General features: G+C 40.5%; 1 protein-coding gene across 26 annotated transcripts in view; it reads right to left on the reverse strand.

Annotated features, from left to right (window-relative positions):
• LOC122765983 (adhesion G protein-coupled receptor L3-like) overlaps window positions 1-27,199 on the reverse strand; it is a 196,362-nt gene that overhangs the window by 15,550 nt on the left and 153,613 nt on the right. For all 26 annotated transcript variants that reach the window (XM_044020513.1, XM_044020538.1, XM_044020516.1 and 23 more), the window contains 7 exons: window positions 25,020-25,142; window positions 23,237-23,442; window positions 20,495-20,671; window positions 11,329-11,538; window positions 8,018-8,238; window positions 3,054-3,120; window positions 1,056-1,147 (listed from right to left, as the gene is read on the reverse strand). In XM_044020513.1, the coding sequence (XP_043876448.1) occupies window positions 1,056-1,147; window positions 3,054-3,120; window positions 8,018-8,238; window positions 11,329-11,538; window positions 20,495-20,671; window positions 23,237-23,442; window positions 25,020-25,142 (1,096 nt within the window). The remainder of the gene's footprint in view (window positions 1-1,055; window positions 1,148-3,053; window positions 3,121-8,017; window positions 8,239-11,328; window positions 11,539-20,494; window positions 20,672-23,236; window positions 23,443-25,019; window positions 25,143-27,199) is intronic.

The following is a 27,199-nucleotide window of genomic DNA, read 5'->3' on the forward strand; positions in this document are numbered from 1 at the left end:
TCTTGAGGTGTGCAGGAAGTAGCGACCACACAAGGACTGTGTATTGACGTTCAGTTATCAATAATGATGTCATGGCAAAAATCTTTTTATCAATATACAGCTCTACTTTCTCCACATCTTGGTGGAACATTGATAAAGGAAGAAGTAAGTTCTACATTTAATATACATTATATATTATACATGTATCGCTTTGATTAGTGGACGGGCAACTTTACTGTTTGTAAATGTGTAAATAGTAGTCTATTCTAATGTCACTGTTTAAGTTATTAAAAAGGTGAACCTCACAAAACCACTGTTAATATCCTGCAACAAGTATGATGCCTTATTGGAGATATGTGTAGCAAACACATACAGAAATCAAGAACCTATAAGTTTGATGGGAATATTTAGCTGAACTATAACCCAAGGGACTGAAACTTTTAATGACAAATCTGTAAACTCCAAAGCAAGTTTCTATCTGAGTTTTATAACCAGCGTTGTCCCTCAAGCTTCACATTATCTGAAAGCAACCAGGCATTGGCAGATAAACACACACACACACACACACAAACACGTGCAGTATGAATATTCATCTGCCACATTATGACACTACGATAACACCGGGTCAGATTGTCTTGTGACCTTTTCCCGGGCAGACAACGGCGTTCCTCAGATAATGATGGAGATGCAACACAAAACCTGTTTGGAGTTTAACCTTGCCTGACACCACCTTTCACCATAATGGGAAGTCCTTACCTTGCAGGCTCACACTCCTGGGTCCCGGGGTCGGGAATTCACAACCTTAAGTGCTTTTAATGAGGTTTTGAAATATCAAAGGGGGGGAGGAGAGACAACATGGACTGCACCAGAACACCAGAGAATAACAAGTACTGTGCCATCCAAGTGCTGCTCAGTTTGTTGAGATGAGTACAATTCCATTGTCAGAGTGCATACGATGAAAGGAAACTTGTCAAATTTATAGTGAGAGGCTCATTCTTAGCTACAAATAGTGATGGAAAACAATGTGCTGTGTCTGGACATTTGGACGAATACCAGCATGATCTGTGTGCTCTTACTTGATGTTGTCCAGGCAACCGGAGTCTGGTTTCAAGATGGCAGTGTGATGGAACATCTTGTAGAGAGCGATGCCCAGGAAGATTACATTGAGCTGAGAGAAAGATTGAAAAATGGACAGAGACAGCGTGAGAAAAAGACTCTGAAACGGCTCTCGTGTGTTTCCTGTTTCACTTCCATCCATCCATTTTAAATCAGGACACTTTGTAGTGCACTGCTGAAAATGCTGCAGCCAGACCTGGTTTCCCACTTTGCCAAACAGAGCGCAAAATTCTATAAAAACTCTGCGGTGGTACAACGGACTAAACAGGGAACAGTGGCACAAGACAGCTGCATGCATGTGTGCGGGGGCTTTGCATCCCAGTTATTCACACACGTCTTATCATATTCACACTTAGAGGCAACCACAGGGAATAACTGTCACACTGCTGCTGCCTTTCACAGATTCTACATCTGGAGGAAAAAAAACATTTGGCATTGCTTGGATTTTTATTATTTTTTTTATTATGATTTTCTTTTTGGTGAAATGCTAAAAAGAGAGTCCCCTGCCGTGTCACAAACAATGAGAGTCAAGTATAATTCTGTTAACACTGCTGTGCCCACGCTGTCAAAACACAAGACACGTCTTAAATGTACATTCCTGCTATGCGCATATACCATATGTGAGACTTGCTACTGTATGTTGTACCGACTATTTATTTTTGAATATTAATAGAAAATTAGAAGAGGAGCTCAAAAATAAACACACAAGCGGAAGCGAGTGCATCTCAGTGATTTACACTTTTGAACGCACGTTTCCCAAACACACTGTAATTAGTATGGAAAATAAAACAGTCTTACATTAAAAAAACAACAACAAAAAAAACAGACTCGCTCTGCTGTATCTCATTATTTTTCTTTTTCAAGAAGGAAATGACTCAATTCTGGTCACAGCATGGGGGGTGTGTTTCAGAATGTCTCCTCAAAAGTGACAGCAATTAGTGAGCTTTTTCTACTAAGCAAATATGAAATAAAAAAAACAACTTATTTTATTTTTTTTTCAACTGCATTACGTAGCCAGAACATTAACTCACGCCCAAGGGTTGAATTTGATCTTTAGCTCCAGTCTTGTTTCTAGCATAGAAGCTCTTGTTTATAAATATAAAAGTGAAAAAGAGTGAGTCATGACGCACACAGAGATGCATTGTGAATGATTACTTCGAACTGGAGCGTGAAAGTGCATTATTCATGTCTGGATTTAGCAACGAGACTGAGGCTAGGCACAGAGACATGCTATGAAGAATCCTGGAAAAACACATTTTGATGAATCTTGCATTTAAAAATACTCCCGCATGAGAACATTATCACTGTTTTTCATTTTTCACTTAAGCTGATGCCCTGATTACGAATGTATATTATGATGAGGTAAATCTGTCTCTCTCTCTCTCTCTGGTGGCACTGTGATATTTACAGGTTGGCATTAACTTAAAAACTTACAAGAGCACCAGACTTACATTAGATTAAAAGCCGTGCGATCAATAAATGAGCTACTTTATTAGAAAATGAGGGCTGTCCTAGTTGGGAAAGACACATAAAATATGTGTAATGCTTGGGTTTTTGTGTGTGCCTGCGCGACGGGAAACGGTAGAGTAAAAGTTGGAACGAGAACTAAATCAATCATAATTGCGGTGCAGATTACTCCAACGCTGCATACTGAGCAGAGTTCATTCTCCTTCTTCCTTTCTCCGTCTCCTACTCCCTCACTGTTACCACTAAAATTGTCGCAGGCGGCGACTGCAGCTGGGGTTTCAAACTGCAATGCATTGCTCTGCACCCCTCATTCGTTTTTCTGGACGGCTCTGTGCCCGGCGGTGGCATATATGCTCAACAGGGCAGAGAAAAGAGGTAGGATGGAGGATAGAGGATAGAGGGAGCAAGAAAACGTGTTCTCAGTGGACCATTCAAGCAACGACCCGCAGGCTAAGTAGGGTTAATGAGCAGACAGGGAGGGTTACGCTTACCATAATTATCAAGGTTGCTGGTCCTATGAAACTCCAAATGAAGTAGGTGTCCAGGCGAAGCCAGCAACTGCAGTGAAGGAGATGGAGTGAGCGAGACAGAGGATGGGGAATATGAGAGGAGAAAGTGAGGGGGGGAGAGTTAAAAAAGATTTGAGGTTATTGCTTTATACCTGGGATCAGAGGGAGGGTGCAAATCAAAAACATAGACTGCACCAAAACACACGCTGCAGTGATAACACCAGCCTTTCACAGTCAAAGTTGTCCTGCTTCACTGAGGAAAAGAGAGAGCGTACGAACGTAAAAGATGGCCGACAATGAGTGGACTTTAGTTCAATTCCTTTTCAATTATTCGGGCTAAGGAGGGAAATTACGATCACAGATGATGATTTATGCATGATTCAATTAGGTTTCAATTGAATCCTGTATCAAACTGTATCACACCAAAGGAATTAGATTGACCTCGACCCTGACCGACACTGGCCACACACAGTCCTGAGGCACTCAACATAGTGTCTGACATGCTCATGTTAACCGTGATGACTGTGTGGAGCTGCTGTAATTATGTCCATAATGAAATAATGCGCTGCTCTGACCTCCTACTTCATATCAACACATTACACACAGTCAATTCCTCTCCACGGGTTAAGATACAGAACAGAGCTGGCGGGACGTGAAAAGTTCTCCTTTGAAAAGAGAAAGAAAGGAAAAAAAACTTGATTCATGACCTGTGGTTGAATTATTAATCTTTTAATCTCCGCTACTGCTGCACACACACGTCTCCATTTTTGGCCACTGGAAAATTACAGTTCATACAGCAGCGTTGTCATTCAGGCTCACAGAGAAGGGGCGGAATGGAAGTGGCAGGTTTTTAAGTGCAATGCCGTTGCATTTTAAGGTAAGGTGAAGTGCACGAGGCGCGTGCACACACACACCACTGGGCTATTCAGACAGAACTGAAAACAACAGCAGCTACATATATATTCCTCAAACATCTCACACGGCTTTAAAATGTGAATGATCAAGAAGTGTATTTTGGAATACAAGCAACAGTATTGTGATTCTCTGCAGACACAGCACACATCCAACACTGATGAGCAATGATATGATGAATGCTATTTTGATCACACACCCTTGGAGAAAAAAAAAACAACAAAAAAGAAGCATCTTCATATACAAAGTGAACATTCAAGCAAAACACGTCAACTGACGGACCTCAAAGACAAACGAGACACTGGATAGGAAGTGACAGGACAAAAATGGACTGTTCCTTTGTTGTTACACGGGGTTGATATGTCTGCCTCTCACTTATATCATTGGATTAGAGGAGGCAACACAGAAAATCACACATGGACTAGTACTAAAATCGGGCAGCTCATCAAAGCACATGTCGCTATTTCGCTTAGGCTTCTATTGTTCCTTTTACCACCTTATTTTTCAGATCATAGAAACGATTTAAAGACTTCTTCACTCGTCTCACAGTTGTGTTTGGATTTTGGGGCACATATACTTTTATCCCAAACCCTGGAAGACGACAACTTATCTTTCAATGGGTCCTTTGAAACATATAAGATGGAAGATGTGAAATTTTAAACAAGTGGAGGTGCTATGGGGTGTCAGGTTTCTTTATCTTGTGTCTTGTTATGAATCCAAATATCTGTTAATTGTAAAGGCGAATGCATCAAGAAGTGCTCAAATTACACACAGGGCAAGTCACATGACACATGGGGAAAGCAAAAGGTGTCAGAAGGAGACTTGTTGGTTGACTCTCTAGCTTTTGTGCATGTGCAGTTATAAGGAAACAGGTAAAAATGGACATTATAAAGGTTTTTACAGTCATGTTAAAGTATTTGCCTTGTTCAGACCTACTTACATTTAAGAAAGTGGTAACTTATCTCTGTTTTATTGGCTATAAAGGCAATCTGTTTTTGAATGAAGAGGAGATGCCCAACCTACAACATATGATTCAATAAAAGATAATAAAAAGGCAGATTTCAATTTCCAATATGACATTTTAAAATTAAATTCAAACCCTAAGCGTGTAATAACAATCTGCACAACAACTATTGCTAAAATGCTACATTATCGACCATATCCTCACAACTTCCTTTTTCTTAACTAATTTCTGAGCTAATTCATGTGTATAAATATATGCATGCATGTAAACAACACATGATTCAGTGTAAAAACAATTGCCTTGCAAATGTTGGAGGGAACATATGTTTTTTTTTGCCCTCAGGGATAAAAATTGTGTTTTTGTTGGAAAACAAAAGTAAACAAAAACTGTATGTGTTTACTGTTCACTGTGGTGTGCACGGTAAAGTGGCTCAACACACAGGATGAGCCACTACAGGTCACTGAAACTGAGACCGATTCATTAAACTTGATGAATTCCACACATGATCACATGATGATATTTGCTCAAGAGTAAAGTGCCTTGCCCCAGGTTACATTTAGTTTAATTAAATCGGTAAAAGGAAACCGTACTCTAATCTCTCCGATCATAGATGATTCGATGTTGGTGTTTGAAGAGATGTCTTTACAAGGCAGCTGACCTTCACACTGCTGCCTGCTTTTTTATGTGCTTCACTTCTTATGAGTCATTGTACATTACTTCATTCATCTGCAGCAACGGGGTCATTTTTCACATGAACTTGTTGGTTATTTTTTGCTCAGAACATGGCCAGCCGTGATAACACAGCCATGGTACCCAAATCGATTTGTGGCCGGTCTATGTGTCCTCCCGGACATTCTGCTTTACATCATGTGTCATGCTACGGCCACTCTCTCATTCTTCAACCCCGACGAATAATTGTTCCAGCGGTGGCAGGCTTTAATTATTCACATGATGCCAAGACTCAGGCGGTGGCAGCTATCACCTCATTCATCACCAAGAACTATTGCTCCACCAGTCTTCAAATACACTCTCTACCGGTTGCAATGTGTGCACTCCATGTGTGGATGTGTCAGATATGATAAACATACTGAAACTGCTGACGCTGGTCTTCATGATATTCAGATAGGTTCAAGATTAATGAGAGGAATGGAAGGTGATCCTCAACTAAGCATTATACTGGTTTCTTGTAGGGATGGACAGGAATATTTGATTTGTATTTGTAAAAAAGCAAACAATCAGTTAATACAACTATTCAAAATTACCTAATGTTGAGCAATGATTGCACTGCTTTAAAAAAAAGTTATCTGAAATGGTATCTAATTTGTGGTGCATCTATTACCACAAGGTGGCAGCAGCAGAAAACATGTAGCTAGTAGACTGCACATGTTTGCGGAAGTGATGAAATTTAAGAGGATTCTTGAATGCATCTTGAAGCCACTCCTTTAATACTCTTCTTAAATATTTGAATAGCATTTTCGCTTGAAATGCCCCATCACTAGTGATTTGACCGCTCTGTATTTCAGAGGAAAAATGTGCTGTTCCTCGTCCTTGTGTCCCTCCTCTAAATCTCTCCATTCCCTCATTGTAATGTTTTGTATCCTTAAAACACTGATAGCCTAACATTCACTCAGCAATACTATCTCCTGAAGGGAGCATTTTTTTTTCTTTACTGTCAAAACAATGTCAGTTCTGCAGTGGGGAAATGTACGAACCTTGAGTAACCGTTCTGCTTTATTAAAAGTTGATGATGAACGATAGCAACTGGTTTATCAGTGACTTGTAAAAGCCCCTCAAACCAAAACATACAGTTGTTAAGTTTTTTGAAGGGTCTCTGTCGGTGTAGAGACTCACAGAGAGATGGTGTTAGGAGAGGGAAAGACTGTAACTCGTTTTTTTACCCACCGAAAATTTGGATTTGTCTTTTTAATAAATGAAACACCATCATTAATTTGGTTTCTTTTTCTTTTAAACATCAGATATTATAATTAATTTCTCTATATATTGTAGAATATATATGTACATATATGTATATATGTATATATATATATATATATATATATATATATATATATATATATATATATATATATATATATATATATACATATATATGTATATATTTGTATTTGTTCTGAGTCTCCAGCACTTTTATTCCACTAATATGTATGATGCTTTTTTAATTGTATGTTTTATTGGTATTGTTTTATGTCTGCCATCTCATAAGATGTCCGTCAAAAGGACGCCTCCGTTTTAACTGCAAACTAAATCTGAATTTGGGTAGAAATAAAGCGACTTTACATTCTAATTGTCAATTTCAGCAACAAATACAGACATGATTATATCTTGGTTGGTAAAACAGGCTGGTTATTCCCTGAGCATATTACTGATCCTCACATTTCCCCTCATGCATGTCTATGAAAAAAGTCCCTTTAGACAAAACTGCTTTAAAGTACTAGGTGAACTGTATAGCCTGAAATGAGAGTTCTTCTGTCCGGTGTGGATAACATATCAGAGTGCAGCATATTCTGTTCTCACATATTCTTCCATTTGGCATTCATATCCAAATATAATGGTACCTATAATAAATATAACATAATGAGTTAGGGGAATCAAGAGACGGATAAAAACTGAAGAAATTGGCCAATCAATGTAGAAGGGGACACTTTATCCTATATTTGCTCTATAATGGAGATAGCATGGGTAAAGGGCATGATCATTACCAAGCTCTATTGAAACTCCATTTGCTATCATGCAATTGGCACATCTTTCACACTCTGTACGTCAAGTCTAAAAAAAGCAGCCATTTCCATGCTTTAGAGCAATCAAATGCATTATAGAACAGACATGATGGTGCTTCCCATGACTAGTAAATGGATAAATGGTTAACTGATGTGTACAATAAATACAAGGCCTGTTTTGGTAAAGTGAAAACATGCAGTTTTGCAAGGAAGCTGTCCATGTCCTGTTTTATTATGGTTTGAATTCTACTCCCAGAGAATCGGCAGTCAAATTACGAGAAAATGTAAAAGCTGCAATCACGTTATCTCAGGCTAGCTTCGCAGGTACTTACATTCGGTCTGTGCCATAACTGCGGTAATCCACAGCAGCTGAAACAGCCACAATCAGTGCAGGAACTCCATAGCCCACCAGGTAGAAGTAGCGGCGGCGCGAGTGCTCGCTCTCAAACACCTCCACCAGCATGATGTAGAGCTGCACGCCCTCCAGGAACATCCATGTGAAGGCTGCCAGGAAGAAGAAGTGGAGCAGGGCGGCGAAGACAGCACAAGCAATCTGGGAATGGATTGTGATGACAGAGGGAAAGAATGATAAAGGAAGGAATAAAACGGGCAAGAATTAACCAGTGAAATCATTTTTCAATCTAATCACTTTTGGGCATTTAACTCATTTTCTGGAGGATTACATGTCTTGCTAAAGGGCACAGTATGACTGGCAATGTGCGTCATCCAAATGACTGCACATTCAAGCAGCATTTTCCTGACCCCTCCATGTCTGTGTCTTCCCAACAATTAGCATTGCTAAGCTTTGTCTGGCTGAAGTGATTGGACGTTTGCCTGTAGTCGCTGGCAGAAGGACAGTGTAGTGCACCCATGTGGTCATGTTTGTTTGCTTGGTAGCTAACAAAGATGAGAGAGAGTGGACAAGAGTACGAGACACACAAATAAAAGACATGCTGTTGTTTGCATGTACACATGTGCCCACTTACTTCCTAAGAATAATATACTTACATGGATTGATCTCATTGTTGGCACAGTTGAACTTAACCAGCACATTTTGTCACAGAGATGGATTCAATTAAATAGCTAAAAAGGTTGAGTGGACATTAATTGCAGTCCGGGAGAGTGATCTTAGAGCTGGGCTGTGAATTACATCCATAAAATGTAATGGGAGGGAAAGGTGTAGGGCCAAAGCATTGGCTTTAACTTCACAGGGAAGTAGCCTTATTCCAAAACTCCAGGCTGGGAGTTTTGTATGGAATATTTGTGATATTTGAAAATCAAAGTATACACTTGATCTGATAGAATGAGGTTGAATAGAAGGGTATAACATTGTTATTATTATTCAAAGATCTCAGGTAACAGATGTCAATATGTCAATGACAATATGGCAATAAAACTAAACTGATTGGCTATTTTCACAGAAATAAATGTTTATTATTTGTAGGAAACGAGTTGCTGAGGCAGTTCTCATGTCAGTTTTGGATGTGATTTATGGACCTTTTCAACTACATTTAAATCATTAGACTGTGTTTATCACTGTATCAAGTTATTAACAATATTAGATGTGTTTCTCCAAGTGATTTTCATTGGTATTTATTCGTTTATAAAGCTCTAACTGGTAAACTGCCCCAATAATCTATCAATATAACTTCACCAATCAGAGGCGCTTTATCACACCTGCTCATCCAGCTGTCTTGCTTTATATGTTTGGAAAAACCAAATAAAATTTGGAAGAACTGCTCTCTCTTCTAATTCAGCTGACTCATGGAACAAAATACAACACACTCTTAAATTAAGTCCACTTCTTTCCTTTGGACCTTTGAGAATTGCAACAGCTCCAACTGTCTGCTGAGATTTTTAAATTCATAAATGTCTTAGCGTTTGTTTGAATGCCCTTGATTGTCTATGTTTTCTGTACAACTGTCTTTTACTTGCTATCATTGTAAATGAGGGTCACGCTCTCAAAGATTTCTCAGGTAATAAAGGTTCTATGTAGAGTATGTATGGATCTATTACAGACACCTTTTAGTGGTAAATGTCGGTGCATAAATCATCTATTTTGTGCTCGCAGACCATCACTCAACCCCTTTTTCTAATATCAAGGATACGTGTGAACTCTGCCTCATTACCAAGCAAACATAACATGAATGCAACAGGTGTAATAAAGCCCTCTGCCTCTGGTGTCCATACAATGACACCACATTTGTCTTCAGCGTGGGAGCAGAGGCAAAGCGCGCGCGCTCGCACACACACACACACACACACACACACACGATGATGACTTTAGGATGCTTACCCCTGCTCCTACACCTGAGCCCTCACAGAATAGTAAAACAATTCAAACTGCCGTTGCTATATTAGAAGCTTTGAGTATTGAACAGTTTGAGCCAGGAAAAGCTGTTTAGAAATTGGAAAAACTGGCCCAGAAGGTAAAAGTGAGGTGAATGGATGAATTCATATCCACATCAGGGAGTCTCTGTAGTGTGTGAAAAATCACCTTGCAGGTGTTGGTGTGTGAGCATGTAAGAGTATGTTCAAGTGTGAAGTTGGTTTTGTGGAACCAATGGAGGGAACATTTATTGAATAAAGTCTTTTCAGCTTGTCTCACTGAGGCAATCAAAAATGTTCAGTTCAGGGCCGCTGGCATTCACTGGGATGTACCACTCATGGCACAGCATGAAACCAAAGGAATATCTTTGCACACAAAAAAAGCTTTTTAAATCTAGAGAGAAAATAGAGAATGATTTACAGGGCAGATGAATGCAAAGACTTTATTGGGCACGTCTTGCAGTCTCTAAAAGTTATTTAGTCAATTTATTGATTTTTGGAAAGATGTCTTCATGTTGTATCTAGATTCTTGTAATGGAGTTCTGAGTGGCTTATACTCATCCAAAATTGCTTTCACCTAAACAGAAACATGGCCCGACTTTCAAATGATCATCCTTTTGCAAATGTGTGTCACCTATCATTTAATAGACACTGGTATTAAAATAGCTTCCGGTCAACTGTATTTAAACGTATAAGTGTGTAACATTAGGCAGTTTTATTGGCAGAAATATAAATATGTAGAAATATACTACCCGTAATTGTGTTACGTAAGTCTTTAAGACAAAAATTGTTTGATTTTGATGTGCTTTAGGCAAGAATCTTGGTTCGCCATGCTTCTACAGCAGTCTGATTAGAAAAACTAACCAAAGTGTTCTGCATTTTGAAACGGGAGCTTATGACACTGCATTTTTGGAACCTTAAAAGCTGACAGTCTGCTCGAAAAATATTCTTTTTTTGATAAGCCATGGCCACCATACTTTCCTTTTGCAGTTGTAAAAGAGAGGGTGAAGGAGTCCGTTGGTTGCACTCGTGAAGAATCTTACTCATTGTTTTTACCCATTATTACCCATTGTTTTTTTCCTATTTTACTTCTATAACTGCATTGTTGAGTAATGATCTAAGTTAATTTCATCAGTATTTCCAGCCAGTCATATACTGCCACTGTGTGTGAACTAACAGTGGATATCCACAAAGCCTAACCTGGATACCTGGACCCTAACCTCGATCTTTCCTGTGTGTTGGTTTACTTGGTGCAGCCGTTCAACTACAATCTCTATGGTGCAGGGGCACAAATCTCCACCAGCAACTTTCTTACCGGCTGGTCACCCCGATTGATGCCCACGAGGAACAGGGACTCAGCAATGAACAGGCTGATGCACAGGTTCTTATGGATGGTGTTACGATCACTCTGGAGGCCACGGAAGAAGCAGAAGGTGAAGAGGCTGATGAGCAGGCAAACCAAGGACAGGAGGATCCCGACCCACGTAATGACATCCAGAAGCATGTCATGAACAGGATCTGCGTGCTGAGAGAAAGACACAGAGAGAGAGAGAGAGAGAGAGAGAGAGAAAGACATTCACTGAAGTGTTGATTCTCTTTGGTGACACTGTGTGTATATATATATATATATATATATATATATATATATATATATACATATATATATAGGAACATATGCAAAGGTTTATTTAGAAATCAAAATTAATATAAAAGTATAACAATAAACAAAAACAATTATCAATGGTAGAAAGCTGGCTATAAAATTATATCACCATCATACCCCAGCTACAAAATGATGGCTTTAATTTCCACTTTGAAATAATGTATCTGTGTGTGTGTGTTTTGTTTTCCATAAATCACTACACAGTGAGTCACAGGTGGTAGATATGAATCATGAATTAGTTAGGGCGAATCAATCTAAAATGCCCCTCCATTGTTTCATGTTGGTCAAGCAGCCGAGTAAAACAAAGTGAGCACTCCAAAGGGCCACAGGTGTCCGAGGCCATTGCAAAAAGGAATACAATCAAACCACAACATGTTCAATACCTTTCGCTGATGCTTTCCGATTATTGTTTCCTTCAGTAATTTGCCACCACAGCTAGTTTTTGGTGCTAAAGAACCCTTTTGCTGACAATTCGTTTGAGGCTTTACGGGACAGATAAGAATCAACAGTGATTCAGCTCCAGCCATGAAAGAAAATTTACATCCGTCCATAAAAGCCAAGTGCAGATAGGGAACGTGGGAAAAGGCCCGTTTAAACAAAGACATCTGAAGCAATATCAGAATGTGCCAAGAACAAAAAAACAGTGTCAATTAATTGTAAAGTAGGTGTGACAATTGCTCCTTTTGCCAGTCATGTGTACAAAGCATCTAATCCACATAATCTCAAAAAAAAGAGACGAGGACAGGCCGAGAATACAGTCGGACCATCTGCTAAATCAAGCTTGTTGAAATGTAATACACCAACTAGCATGTTGCATTATGTATATATGTCTATTTATCTGTAGTATTTCAAATAAGGCTCAAAAACACATCTCATTAAAGCTTAATGGGCAATCTCTTCTAAGCTATTTTCAAGCTGCAGCTCTCCATTGTCACCCAACAACATCACCAGACCCTGTGTGTAGGACTTAGTGACATCTACTGGTGAAAGCACAGGAACAAGGCTGTTCCTCTTTGTGTGGGTAATAAGGTCAAGAACTTCGACATATAAAACACATGCTCTGGCTCTTTCAGGCTCCTGTACAAACATAGCGGTGCAAGATGGCAGCCAGGCAAGGCCCTTGCCATACACAAGGCGACAAAAACCAAACATTTTTTTTTATTTTGAAGTGATTATATGCGTATATTAACATACATATGAGGAGTGTATTCAATTTCTGCCAACGAGGCGTCCTTAAATGTTCCACACTGGACCTTTAAAGGCAATGACTGCTGTGACTTTCAGATGCATTTACATTCAAAACCATCCTTCGGAGACAAAGTTAGACATGACGTAACATCCTTCTTATTTTGTCTGCTGACGGCTTCTGTCAGAGTAACAAACTGCTGCTCCGCCTCTCTGACACCCAGTGGTAAATCTAACCAACAAATGTGCTAAGTTTGCAACCCACCAGTAAACGCCCCCCAGGATGATGTAATGGAAACTGTTCGCATCAATACGTTTCCAAAGAGCAACAGCCAATAGAGAAAGTCCAACATTCGGCTACCGGACCACTGGTGTAACTCGATCACTCAGCAAGTCGGTCAGTGACAGACATTTAAGTTTATAGGTCCGGGCCTGCTGCGCTGGTACAGCTATACATTGATTTGCTACCCAGGGTTCATGTAACCCAGGGGGTACATGGAAGGAGAAGCATGCAACTTCTACCATTACACTTACAGTACAGTGACAGAAAAATCACAACAACCCATATGGCATCCACCGTTTTATTGTTAATAAAAAAATAATAACCAGTTTAAAACGGCTCCATTGGAAACATGATGGGTGGTGTAGACATCTGACAAAGCCGAGGGGGCCATCTGACAAAAAATATTTAACACTGCACAAGCCAACATTACTGCAACAGATGTGCAGACTCCCAGTGCTATTCACATCAGCAATTAAGGAACACACTATTACTATTTACTTTTCACTATTACTTAAGTCTGTATCATTTTACCAGTCTTTAAATTTATTGGGCATGAAACCTAATAAAAAAACAAAGCAAAAAAACAAAACCAAACGTGGATTAACATCAGAGAGTGACAACTTGATTTATTAACTAAACATAATTACTGCATCCAAACACTTTGGTCAGCTTCTGAGGCGTCTTAATTTCCCAAAGGAATTGTCCTCTTTTTCAGTCTGTTGGGCATTGATTTAGGAAAAAAAAAAAGAAGGCAAAAACAAGTGAACATGGGGGAGGGGGAAGTGTATGTGATGTAAAAAAATCTGTCAACCTCCTTAAAACCGACTGTCCCTGCTGTGTCTCAACGACTGTATAAGTGAAGCTTTTTCACTTAAACAAAATGATGACTGCAACTGAGTGTTAATGAAGATCACACATATTTCACCAGAGAACAGTGTGACAGTTAGTTTAAGGCAGACAGATGACAGGCAGTGGAAACCCAACATATGTATTCTTGTACGTCAGGCACTCTATATTAACTGTAAGGCTACCATGCAGTTTGTTATCAAAGGCTGCGTAATCTGTTTAGGCCTCCACCAAATAATGTCTGAGTCTGAGCTATAACCTAGGACAAAACCCATGGAAATATTTGCTTACACTGAGAAATAACCCTGCAAAAGCACACTGAATGTCAGTTATATCTCTCAAACAAGCACCTCTTTAAGTCATATTTTGACTATAGTCAGCAGTATTTCCTGGGGGGGTCGAGGGAGCAGGGAGAGAAGGACAGACAACATCCCTTGGGTGGTTTTGCTTTATTTTCCTCCACCCTAGCAATCAGGTTACTGTGAGGAATCTTGGGAGATGAAGTATTGCAGAGAACCTTTGTTTAGTGGAAGCCCAGCTAATGCTAGCAGAGATGGGAACAGATGCTGATCATTAAGGGGCTCTGGTACAATAACAGCCGCAGTGCTCCTCAAGTCTGGGGGAAAGAGCTCTTTTGATTTTCCTGCCTGATGAGCCGTTGTGTATACGTTCAGAGTAGTGGGGGGGGGTGTGGCTGGCGAGATGGAATATGGGGCAGACGTGTGTGTGTTTGTGCCACTCTGCATCAAAGTGAGGCTTCAGCCTCCTTTATTTTAGAGCGCTGCCGATGCAATGGGTGGCAACAGATGCCGATGTCTGTGCTCGCATGCTCCGTAGGTGCGTGGTGCATGCGACACAAGTCTGCCTTCAGTCAGCTGCACGACACAGGTAATAATGCAGTGGGTGGTACTGTAGCTGGACCCTAAGGTCTAGCGAGCTGTGCCGAGGCTGCAGGCTCTATCCATCACAGTCTCACCTTCAATTGGAGAGGGGCCCGGGTCAGAGAGAAAGAAGGAGGCAATGGAGGATCAGAAAGCAAAGCTGTGGAGACAGCGAGAGGAGGGACGGGAGTGCATCTACGCCTGAGTGATGGATTTACTGTAGCACAAGTTCTTTGTTCTAGGAGGTGGATGACGGCTGAGACGTCACTATCCCCGGTGTCTCTGCTGAAAAGTTTCCTTTTACTGGGGGCTCTGGCAAAGTATGGGATCTGCAGACTAACTGCATCTAACTTCACACCTGCAAAGTTCCATCATGAGAATCTGTAGACGGGACATCAAAGTGGGAAGACATAATTTGCCTTGGAATTCACTCTGTGAGTTGTAAGAGACATACAGCAGCATCCATGTAAGTTAGCAGAGCCTCACATCTGTGCACATTTTGATTCATCTACCAATCGTTCTCTCCCACATTTCACTCTCATTCTTTAAACACGCACATATATATATATATATATATTTGTTTTTTTTTTTTATCTAAGGGCTACCTGAAGAGTTTGGCTTTGTCACTCATCTGCTCTCCCCTGGAACACAATAAGGTTTCCAGACACTTGAGCGGTCCGACAAGGAGGAGCAGGTGTGGCATCGAACGCTGGTCATTCACACCAATCCATCTAAAATGACTTCATACACACTCCAATATCCTCTGGATTCAAATATCTAAACAGGTTGAGACTAATGTGATATATTTCATTGAGTAGTGTACTTATATTAGTCAAAATGTCTCCAAGACTCCAAGATTTTTGACCACTCTTTAAATGGAGTACTTTTTGCTTTTCACCCCCTGGCGGCTAACTGCTACTTCCTACACTCCACTTGTCAAACTGGAAGACTACATCAAATCAATGTCGACAACAAGACAACAACTCCAATGATCCCACGCTGTGTTCCCATGTTATCAAACACTGCATTTTGTATTTTGTATCATATTGCTTTGATTGAGAGACCACGAGCGACAGAAAGGGCCGTGCATTTAAAGCGGAAAACCTCAAAAAATCAGGTCGTGGAAATGAGGAAAAGGGTGATGTGGTGAAGGGAAGAGAGTGTCAGTTGTTAATATCTCAAAGAAGCGCCCTCAGCATGGGGCCATGAAGCCAATCCAATTAAAATGCATAAATCTCCATACATGCCTCCAGAGCCCGGGCTTTGACTCATGAAATACGGTCAGGCAGGGCAGACATTTGCTCTGAGGGGCAGTGGCCCACTGCAGGGAGTCATGTGACAATTTCACCTACGGTATGGCCAGGGATTTATGATCTGCATAGGGATGAGGAACAGTTGCAGAGGGGGCATATGAATCAAACACCCTGGCAAAGTTGTCACATTTCATGGGGCTGAGAGATGGATTCCTGCATGTGTTGCTGGAGCTGACATTCAGCACATGTACCTGCAGTGAATGTCACACTATTTGCTAATCTGCAATAACCATGTACCATGGTGTAATGTGCCACCATGCATTTTGGTTGGCTGTGGCATTCAACATGGTCCCGGTCTCACCTGTCTATGCCTGTAACATCATGATAGATTTATTTATTTATTTATAACATCGCTCTTGCTGTGTGAGCAGCGCTGCACCATCTTTGTACAGTATGTTACGTCATAAAATACACAACTAACCTTGACTGTCCTTTCTCATCATAGTTAGCGTGTGACGGTGCCACGAGTGTAGATGTTGTGAGAGGACAGTGATGGATGTTACCCAAATATCACACCCTCCATCATCCAGCGGGATGCGCCATTGATTTATACTTACTGGTCTGTCGGGAACAGTGCCACTTACCAGTAGCTCAATGCCTCCCTGGGGCCTATCTCAGCACACGTATCTGCTATGTAAATAATAGCCTGTAGGAGGAACCAGAGCAGGTCTATATTTCTTGTGCTGGGGCTTGTGCTTTAGCCCATATTTAAAAAGATTTCTTTCTTTCCCTTACTGCCCGCTAGCTATTCGCACAAATGGGAGACTTAAATTCTAAGGAAAGGGTTCAATACGGGACCCTCGCAGCTTGAATGAGTATGAGCCATTAGGGAATCTGAAGAATATGTCTTAAGTGGACCCTGATGAAATACAACACCGTGGTGTATTTGTTGTGACATTCATTCAGCTCCTGCATCAACCCAAGCAAGAACAAAGTGACCCAGAACAGTTCAGGCAAGAAAGAGACTAATCCGCGCAACACAAAACAAGTCAACATCACCACCATTATCGAGTAATACTCGAGTCAAGCGATGTGGCGCGCGAGTTAAACGCCTCCACTGACAGAGCTAAATCCTGCCTTTCAACACTGAGCTGAGTGGAATGACTTTATTTCCAATACAATTTAAGCATCTTTGATTGCAGTGAATGTCTCAAGGCTCACGAAGAGACATCTGAAAGTAAGAATTATCTGTCGTGGCAAAGTCACATCAAAGTACTCCCACTCTCATATTGCTCCCTCAAAAAACCCCCGTTTGCAATCATTCTGAAAAGATACAAAAGAGACACATAATCTCACACACGCAGCTGCCGACTGCGAGTACAGTGCTGAATTTGTTTACGCGACCAACGGCGCTTCTCTGCTCAGACTGCAGGATCAGTCAGAGGCATCAGCAGCTCTCTGGAATAAGAGCTCCAAATGAGCAAACAAAGGGCTTGAGTGGTGACACGGGCAGCAGTGACAGTACTTAATATCCTTGTGATTGTCCAAGTGGAGGTTATTTCATCACCTGTAACTGACAGGTACACACACACACACACACCATTGACTGCACTCCCTTGTCCCATACCCTAACCTAACCTTAACCATCACAACTCAATACATTATCCTTCCCCTAACTTTAACATGAAACTAATTCTAATGCTAAAGTTTTTTTTTTAGTTTTTTCTTCCCTCATTACATCATCTACCACAGCTCTTAACATCTTCGCTCAAAAATGCCAGTGTTTTCTTCGCTGCAATATTAGAATAGAAATTATTCAGAGAAACTGATAGACTTCAAACATAATGAATCCCAAAGAGACTTTGGAGTTTCTCCCTTGCAGAGTGCATGCACTAATCTCAGATTCTGTACAGTACACTTGTGTTTTTCATGCATATGAATGTGTGGGCAATATTGCCCAAAACTTGCAATCCATGTCAGGTTGAGTGCAATTACAATAAATCTTTTTTCTTTGTATATTAATTACTTTTACATGAGTTTTATAACAGATGCTTGGCCACAGAGCAAAAAGAAAAATAAATAAAAGTCAGTGACATCAAAAACCAGCCTTGAAACTCTACAGTAAAACATCGATTACACATGATGAAAGTCTAATTCGTATTATTTCCAAATGATAACACATCACATCCCACTCTGAGAAAACCAGTTTCTCCAAATCAACTTTTTCACACTGCACTGGCTTTTCATCATCTGAAGTAAAAACTGCGGCAGCGACTTTGATTCACAGTCACGGACAAAACAACGGCGCTCTCAGTGTCACATGCACAGGCAAAAACTTCTCATTTGAGTGAAGTGTGCGGCACTTTGAGTGCAATTACAACACCGTGTGATACAGATGACAGCTTATTAGGCAGAACATTAAGATTTCCCAACATAACACTATTATTATACTCGACTAGCATGCGCATGATGGTGGTCCAAAAAAAAACAAGATGAAAGATGATGGCGATACTGTCATCCAAAGGAAAACTGTAATTACAGCTTGCCTATCCTTTCTTTCTTTCTTTCTTTTTTTCCTGAGATGCTACTGAGAAATAAATAAGGTTAGAATATAATCTGTTGCTCTGAGGGTAATGAGTAATAACAAAGCAGGGGTGAGCTATGGTATGTTCTGTTGCCATGGATACAAAAACAGATCTTCAATTTATAAACATTTCTCCATGCCTCTCTCTTGCGCAGCCACTCTCCCACCAGCCCTCCATTCACCGCGTCCTGAGATACAACACACAAGTGACAGTTCGTCAAATAAAAAGCCTCAGAATCTCCCATTCAGCAGCTGCATCCAACATGCTGCCTTTTATTACAGCCAAGTCGAAAAGATAAAGAAGGAATAACAGAACGTGGAGAAAACATAGTCCCACAGAACTGGGGCGTAACCACTGTCCACTTGTGAGTGAATGCAGAATGTTAGGGATTGGCTTGACTGAAAGCGGTCCTTTTACTGCTTATTTTCCTCTCTCTTCTTTTTTTCTTGTGCTGCTTTGCTTTCACCGTGTGAAGGCTCCCATTCTTCGCTGCTCTCTCTCTATTCCAGACTTGGCTTCAGCACTGCAGAAAGCTTAGTGGGTCTGAAAGTCATGTTGCCGAGTGACAAACAGTGGCTCTCTTTCAGTACGAAGTAAACCACACCGCGACAAAAGTCATGTTGTGTACAGAAGAAAAAAAAAAAGACACTGAAATTGACATTAACGCATGACTGTGTACATGGATGTGTTTGCGAACAGATCCGAGGAGGAGTGAGGGATGGAGGTCGGCGAGAGAAGGTCCAGTGGTGTCATCAACGGGACCAAGTGAGACGGCACTTTCTTTTTCTCTCTCCTCCCACTGATTCAGAACAGAGGCTCTGCAGCGACAGATGCCATATCAGATAGCAAAAACGACTCGACTATGTCAGCAGCGAGCTCCTCAAATTTCCCATGACAGAAATAATTAAGCTGTCTATAAGTATCAAAACAACTTCTTTCCCTAAACAGTCATTCTCTTACATTTTCCATGTCTGTCCTCTTCTCTGCAATCTTTTCTTTTTCTTCTCCACACTGTGAAATCTGCCCACAGTAATCACACCACACAAATCTCAAGGTTCATTAGCATCTCTCTCTTAATGGTCCACATCACTCTTGTGATGCACTGATGACTGCACTGTACTTATTTGACGTTGTCAATGAAAATGTTTTCTTTCCTCCTCCTTCCTCAATTTGAAATAAACAAATGCATAAATACCTACATTAATAAGGGAAGCTGCTGCAGACTTACTAAAATCTTTATATATAGGCAAGGGATGTGCTATTTTGAATGTAGACACTGGTTTTCAGTGGAAAACAGACACCAGTCTGTCCGTGAACCATAGAGCTTGTGCAGGTGGCAACTAGTTTAGCTTGTGCTTACAATAAATCAATAAAACCTCAGGGAGTTATATAATTATATACGGTATGGTCACAGTCATCCTTTCTGTTACCGAGTTGTGTAATTTTAAGCTGAGTGAGATTTTGTATATGAACTCTGAGGTCAGTTACAAAATCCAATCTGATGTCTTGTAAACTTTCATATTCAAAAAAACCAACGGGACCAGTAACAGAATCAATACTGCAATGCCTCTTATACGTTGGCACGGTGATCCCATCACTGTAGTTGCAGCATTATGGCAAACATGCTCGGAAACAGTCTTTCACATTATAATGCGCGTACAAATTGACATACAACCTTAACCTAACCCTGTGAGAATAAGAAATGAATAATGTTGGATCAAGTATTTTCATCTCTCTCAGCTGCATATCGTGAAATGTGTCATGTTAAAGGAAGACCAGCCTTACCTTGACATCCACATGAGCCATCAGAACAGCAAAGTTGGTGAGATGGGTGCAGGAGCACGTGGTGTGTGTCCTGTTAGTGCCAAGCAAACGACAGTCCTGCGTCGACCAGTAACCGGTCATTGTTCTCTTAGAGTAACTCCAGAATGAACAGTTCGGGTTGAAGCTCTCCTTAGATTGCTGTTGGGAGTGGAATAAAGAAAAATGTACAGAGTCCCCCTTAGTTTGTCAAACACAATGATGTGGATTTAATCACAGTAGCAGATCGAAACAGGCTATTTTCCCCCACTGCAAATCCATACCCATTCTAAAGCGACCAGCAGGTGGTTTTACTGTCATACTGTATCAAACAGCTCCAGGCCTGTTTTTCCTGGTGTTTTTTGACCTATCACTTTAACTTTCACTGCGTGACAATGGACAGCCCTACTGTTTTAATGGGAACTGCCTCTGTCTAACGACAAGGACCACCTCCCCGCTATCTCGCTTGCCATTTCGTACAAGCCCTCCGCAACACTGTGATTGGGTAACACACAAACACAGCTCACCATAACTGCTGGTAAATAGATACATAAACAGTCTTCCCCTCTTGAGCCCAATTTTCCTTTGGAGCGTCAGCGATGAAAAAAGGAAAAGCACACTCACTATCCTTTCCTCGGTGACTCACACCATCCAAGGTTAGATGTATCTGTTTCTTACTATAAACACTGTGAGGAGCCAGAGTTTTTGATAGTTTCACACTCGCTCTCGGGTAATTAGTCTAATAAGGTTTATCCTCTGTGAATGCAAATTTGCAGCTGATTGAATTTAACCTTCACACACCCAAACCCTGTGTAAAATGTTCCACAGCAAGGAGCTGGGATGAGCCTCTGTCCCAATAATGACTTTAATTGGTACTATTAAGTGGCAACGCAAGGAAGCGAAACAATAACTAGAGGACACCTCATCATCCCAGAAGACCAGTGATCCAAAACCTAATGGTTGAGAGGGAGACTTAACTGTGGGGAGCCTGAGAAATAGGAACACCCTGCTCAGAGGAGTCAAGATAACCCAGCCTCATTTCAGACTTATTTCAAGGGCAAGTTGGCTCAACATGCCAGAAAAATAATGAATGCCTTTGCTTTATACTCCATTGTATACAGTACGTCATACGGATAATATGATTTGCTCTAGTGCATCTTGCTATGATGATCATATTCAGTTGAATGTAGTTTCAAACATTATGGTTATAATTCACGGTAGCACGCTTTTACATGACAGGACACTTTCTAATGCAAATTCCAGCTTGGTAATTACAGTGTTAATAAGGAGATAGTGCTATTTTCAAAGTAAGGTTAATAGCTTGGTAATGAGGATTACTACAGGTGCGCTATGAGTGTAACACATTCATGTTCAAAAGTTTATAAATGAATGAAAGAAATATTATTTAATTAATTATAAAATGAATTATCCCTTATGTCCCTCACATGTTTCCCATTGTTATTAGCAAGATACTGCTAGGCAATTACTGTAGAAACAAGAATGTATCCCCACAATATTGCTCCACTGCAATTCAATTATTAACATACTAATACCATACTATTGTACTTTAAAGTCAAGTGTTACCAAATTCAAGTTAAGTTATTGCTAGTAGTTATCTCTCTTTGATTGTTGAAGAGCCTAATTTAAATGTATAAACAGTTATGTCTAACATAATCAAAAATAAGAAATGCCCACAGGAGATAATGACTAAATATCATCTGCAGCCACGACTATGCTTGTGTTATGCTATTCACTGGTTTGCCAGAGAACAGAGAAGCCTCGAGGAAGCGCTCGGTTCACAAAACGTCAATATTGCGTCCATTCAAGCTCAACTGTAATCATGATTATTGTATGATTTATTGTACAGCCCACAGAGTACACAGAATGCACTCTATATGTAAATGTGTGTGTTTATGGCTCTTTGATATGATTAAATGACAACTGTAGTAGCAGCTCCCTTGGTTCACTCAGGTTTTTACACGCGGAAGACGCTACAGTGCGGAAAACACACTTTCCCAAAAGGGCACAATTTTATTGAAATGATTTGAGCTGAACAAGACAAGGGTATAAAAGCGCCAGCGCCCCAACATTTGACCAACAGTAAAATTACTGAATCTACAGTCCAAATTACAAATTACACTTAAGGCAGGTGAGTCACTGCAATAACTGTGCTGACATTGCCCCCTGACATTTTCCAGCCATTTAATTTTGACATCCATAAGCTATCGTCCTTTTACTCTCTATCCCTCTGTGCTCTGTTTTTCTGCCACCGTTGCTCCCTTCCAGGTTCCTCCTACACATGAGAGCCACTGCGACTCTCCGACGGTTGTTCGGCATGCCTGATAATCGCCGAAGGCACTGTTTGTAGACAAAACAGGGATATTTTGAGGGTGGCAGAGTGTGGAGGAGATAATGGAGTCAAGAGTGAGAAGTCGCGACACCTACAATGACTAACCAGCCTCCAGTGAGGCTAAATAACACAGCTATTTGTTCAGGAGATCAAGCTGGTATGTGTTCAAACTAATAAATAACAATAAGCATCCTTGTGCATCACAACGTGAGCAATTGGGGTTTCTGCTATTTAAATTGTTGCACTTCAGGGGGGGAAAGAAAGTCGTGATGGCTTTCTCCTGTCAAGAAACTTCCCGTCTGTTTTTGTGTGTACATAAAAACACGAGAAACCTACCTTCAAATAAGACTCAAGAGATACACAGAGGAGGAGATTACCTGCAGATGTCTGATGGTAAAAATGACCGGGTCAGAAAGGTAGACTTTGTTCGAATCCTTGTTGATGGCAGCCGTGATTACAGGTGAGTTGACAATGACGGAGTAATTCGTAGCCATGGCTTCACTGCCAAACTTCATGCTGGCGTTTTCCGTGGAAAGGTAGATCCCGATGTGTTTGTACAGAACGAATGCTATACGGATCTCACCTGAGAGAGGCAGACATGGCAAAGGGTTCAGTCTTTCACAAGTGTAATGTGTGTCCTGTTGGTGCCAAGCACATTTCAAAATAAAGGCTGATTATTTGCTGTTGAAAGAGACCTTTAATTAATGTATGAATGAAGGAAAAAAGGTTTTGGAGCAACTTAAACAGCAAACAAATGAAGAAAATAAACAGTAGATGTGAAAAAAATAAGAATTATAATATGTTGTTCATATTGCTAACCATACTCACATAACACAGTGTTTACCCTACATTCATTAATTTGCTGGTAAAATTTCACACAATCAATGTTCCACTAATTGATGGCTGAGGGAGGCCACAAGCAAAAAACAAAACATTAAAGTGTCTATACAGATATAATATATCTATGTATATTAAATATGTCAAAAAACGACTCTGAATTTCTCAGCATCGTTTTACACATGAGTGATAGAGGTGAGTGAACTGTCTAGAAAGGTCTGAAAGTAGGTAGATGGCAGTAGCCACAGCTGGAGAAGCTGTGTCCTGCTGTTTGTATCTTTCAAATACAGAAGCTCAGCTCAAGCTAAAGCATCTGCAGAAAAGCTTCTCCTTGTGGACCTCCCTTAAATGCATGTGGTCATAACACAGGAAAGGGTCTTTCCCAAGCTGTGACCAAAGGCCTGGAAGCCTTCACTTATATGTCTAAAACATACAGGTTCAGTATGCAGCAGAATGGTGATTCTGTTGATGTATGAGTCTAAGCTACAGGAGATAATGTGATAAGAAAGTATATGTGGTCTATTTTTCCCCCAAATCAATAATCAGAGGCAAGAAGACCAGTTTTATATATCTTAAAAATGTGGCTGCTGAACTTATGAAATAATCTCCAGGAGTTTACACAAGAATGTGAAGCTGTTTGTAACAATAATAATAATAATAACATATATATATATATGTTTTTTTCCCTAACAAAGGCCGTTCCACAAGAGGAAAAAAGAGGAAACCTTCCCCACATCTGCAAACATTTTTTTATTATTATTCAGTATTCAAAGAATGTGTATACCACTGTTCTATTTGCAGTGACGAAGGCAAGCGCTTTCTCTTGTTAATCATGTCTTCTTCTCTTTTTCTCTCCTACACATCTCTTTCCCCAACACCTGTATTACGTTTGAGCACTGATAAGAAAGAAAGATCCTTCCTGCTGTTACTGAGATCTTTCTCTAAAAAAAATAACAATTTGGATGCTATAGAACTGGCTGATGGGGAAATATCAGCTGTCCTGATTTAACCATCCACCTGGGCACGGCTGGACATGGACTAATAATGAAGTCTAAAATTGGAAGTGGCTTTCTCCTGGAATTCCTATAAAACTACCGGATAATAGGATTTTTTGTTTTTGATTAATTACAGAGGATCTTCTATGACATGACCATGCATGCAACAGAATTGCTTTTCTAACCAAATGACAGTCCATTTGAGACATCTCTGATTTATCGCCAACCTGAACACTGCACCAAGTTACGCTGTACAAAAGGCATGAATACACTTCAAAACCAACAATGTGGGAACAATAAAAGCAGACTCAACGTCTTGACAGCTCACCATTTCGTCCGTGCTGCTTTAGCGTGTTTGCAGAGAGGTGGATCGCGTTGCCTTGTCCTCCAGTTTGAGGGAACTTCAGATCAGGCAAATTTCCATCTGTGCTCATCCTTGCGACCTCCAGCTCTGCGCACACACACACGCGGGACAAAACACAGCAAGACAACATTTAGAAATCGATAGATCTGTGTTCTATGATACACAAAAATAACACAACACACACACAGCACTGTGCAAAAGTCTCAGGGCACCACTAGCTTTGTTGTTTTTATGTCTGTCAAATTATGTCATCATTGACATTTGGATTTGAATGGTGTTACTGAAAATTGCTCGATTATATTTCAACAAACTGTCGATGAGTTTAACTCAAACAACGTGTGCATGTAATGCTCAAGCCTGTCTGGAACAAACCGTTGGAGCCTTTAAATAATAAAGCTAATCAAAGATGCACCTGACTTCTGTGTGAACCACTTCCTGCGACGTCTACACGAGACAGCAGCAAAATTCTTCAAACACTTCTTCAGCCACTTCACTGATTTAAAGAGCCACCCTCCAGCAGTTGCTGATTTCATTATTGAGTGCATCTCCGGCGAGCGCTGAATGCAACACACTCTTTCTTGATTCTCACCGCTTTGAAGACTTCCCTCTCAAGTGTGTGTGTGCAGGGAGGTCAGAGTCTCACTACAGGCTTCGTAATTAAGTGATAATCAAATGTGAAGGTGACCCTGTTTATTCTTAAAAAGAAACAAGGTTGTCTTTACAATTTGGGAGAGAAAAGGGAATGAACTCATTTTAAGGGATATTTTTTTTTCCTCAGGAAAAGCAGAGAGCGAGATATATGAGGAGATAAACACCAGTGAGGGAGGATGAGCTTGCTTCTGCCGCAGCTCAACAGCTGTTGTGTCTGAAGCAGGCTCCTAATTTATGGTTCAAAGAGTCTGGCGTCATTCAGCAAAGGAAAACGAGCTGCTGATCGCAGCCTGGCTGGAATGAAAAGCTCATTCCATCAAAGTTATTACAGTATGATACGATTCAGTTTAATAAAGCAGTGGAGTGTGCTCTAATCTCAAGGACTGATGACCTGTGTGAAGTCTATGCATTCCTAAATGTCACCTCAAGTCCCCGTGCACCAGGATGAACCCACTGAGTCATTACGGTGGCAGAGAGTGCTGCAGGAAATAAGTTGCACAAATGTCATATTCCAGAGGAAGACGACTAATCCACATTGCAAGTAAACAAGCTGCCATCACTGTGGTGTCATCTCCCTTGTAAATTCACACACTGATGCTGTACCTTATGCGAAGAATGTCATCTTTCCACTGTTATTGTGCAGCTTTTGCAAATAAACATGCCCAAAAGTTTGTATAAAACCTGACATACACTGAAGTACAGTGCAAGGTGAAATAACTTAAAGGAAGTTTTACATGTCAATCACGCAAACAAACAACTGTCTAACTTGCATTGATTCATTTATTGCAATATTTCAATATTTCTAGACCTTTTTTGTTTTTTAAAGTTTAGGAGAAATGGTGGCCTGTGACCTACCTCATATCACAGGTGCCACTCAAAATCAAACAGTGTTCATCGACCTCAGTGACAAGAAGTCTCCAATAATATATCTATATACAAGAATATGTTCAGTGTTAGTGAAGTCCAGTTGTATTTGTTCAGGTGTATGAACATTTTAATTTGACATTTCCAAATATGGTGATACAGTCACGGTGACCTCTGCCCACCACAGACTGTCTTATGAGCCGCATTTCTTAATTAAAGCTGATGTAAGCATGTGTCTGGCATTTTTGATCAATAATTCCATAATAACGTATTCAGCATAATGGAAGTAAACTTCTACACTTCCAGAATATGTTTAAAACATTCCGACTCTTTGAAGCTTTCACCAATCACAGGGCTGTTTAATTCAATTCAATTCAATTCAAACTTGGTTAATATAATATAAGACTTATAAGAGGTTAGCACATCAGAGGAATTTATATGCCAAAAAACTGTGGAAAAAGTCAGACAATAAGTGCTCTGTGATGCACTGTGATCAATACTGGGGATCAATTTTGCCTCAGCTGATCTGTTGAGTATGAAGAGACTGTTGAGACCCTGCTCATCTGGTGGGAGGAGCTAAGGACAGAGACCTTCATCCCAAAATGACAGGCGAATGAGACTCAAGCCCG

The sequence above is a fragment of the Solea senegalensis genome, linkage group LG3, assembly GCF_019176455.1.
Source record: "Solea senegalensis isolate Sse05_10M linkage group LG3, IFAPA_SoseM_1, whole genome shotgun sequence".
NCBI lineage: Eukaryota > Metazoa > Chordata > Actinopteri > Pleuronectiformes > Soleidae > Solea > Solea senegalensis.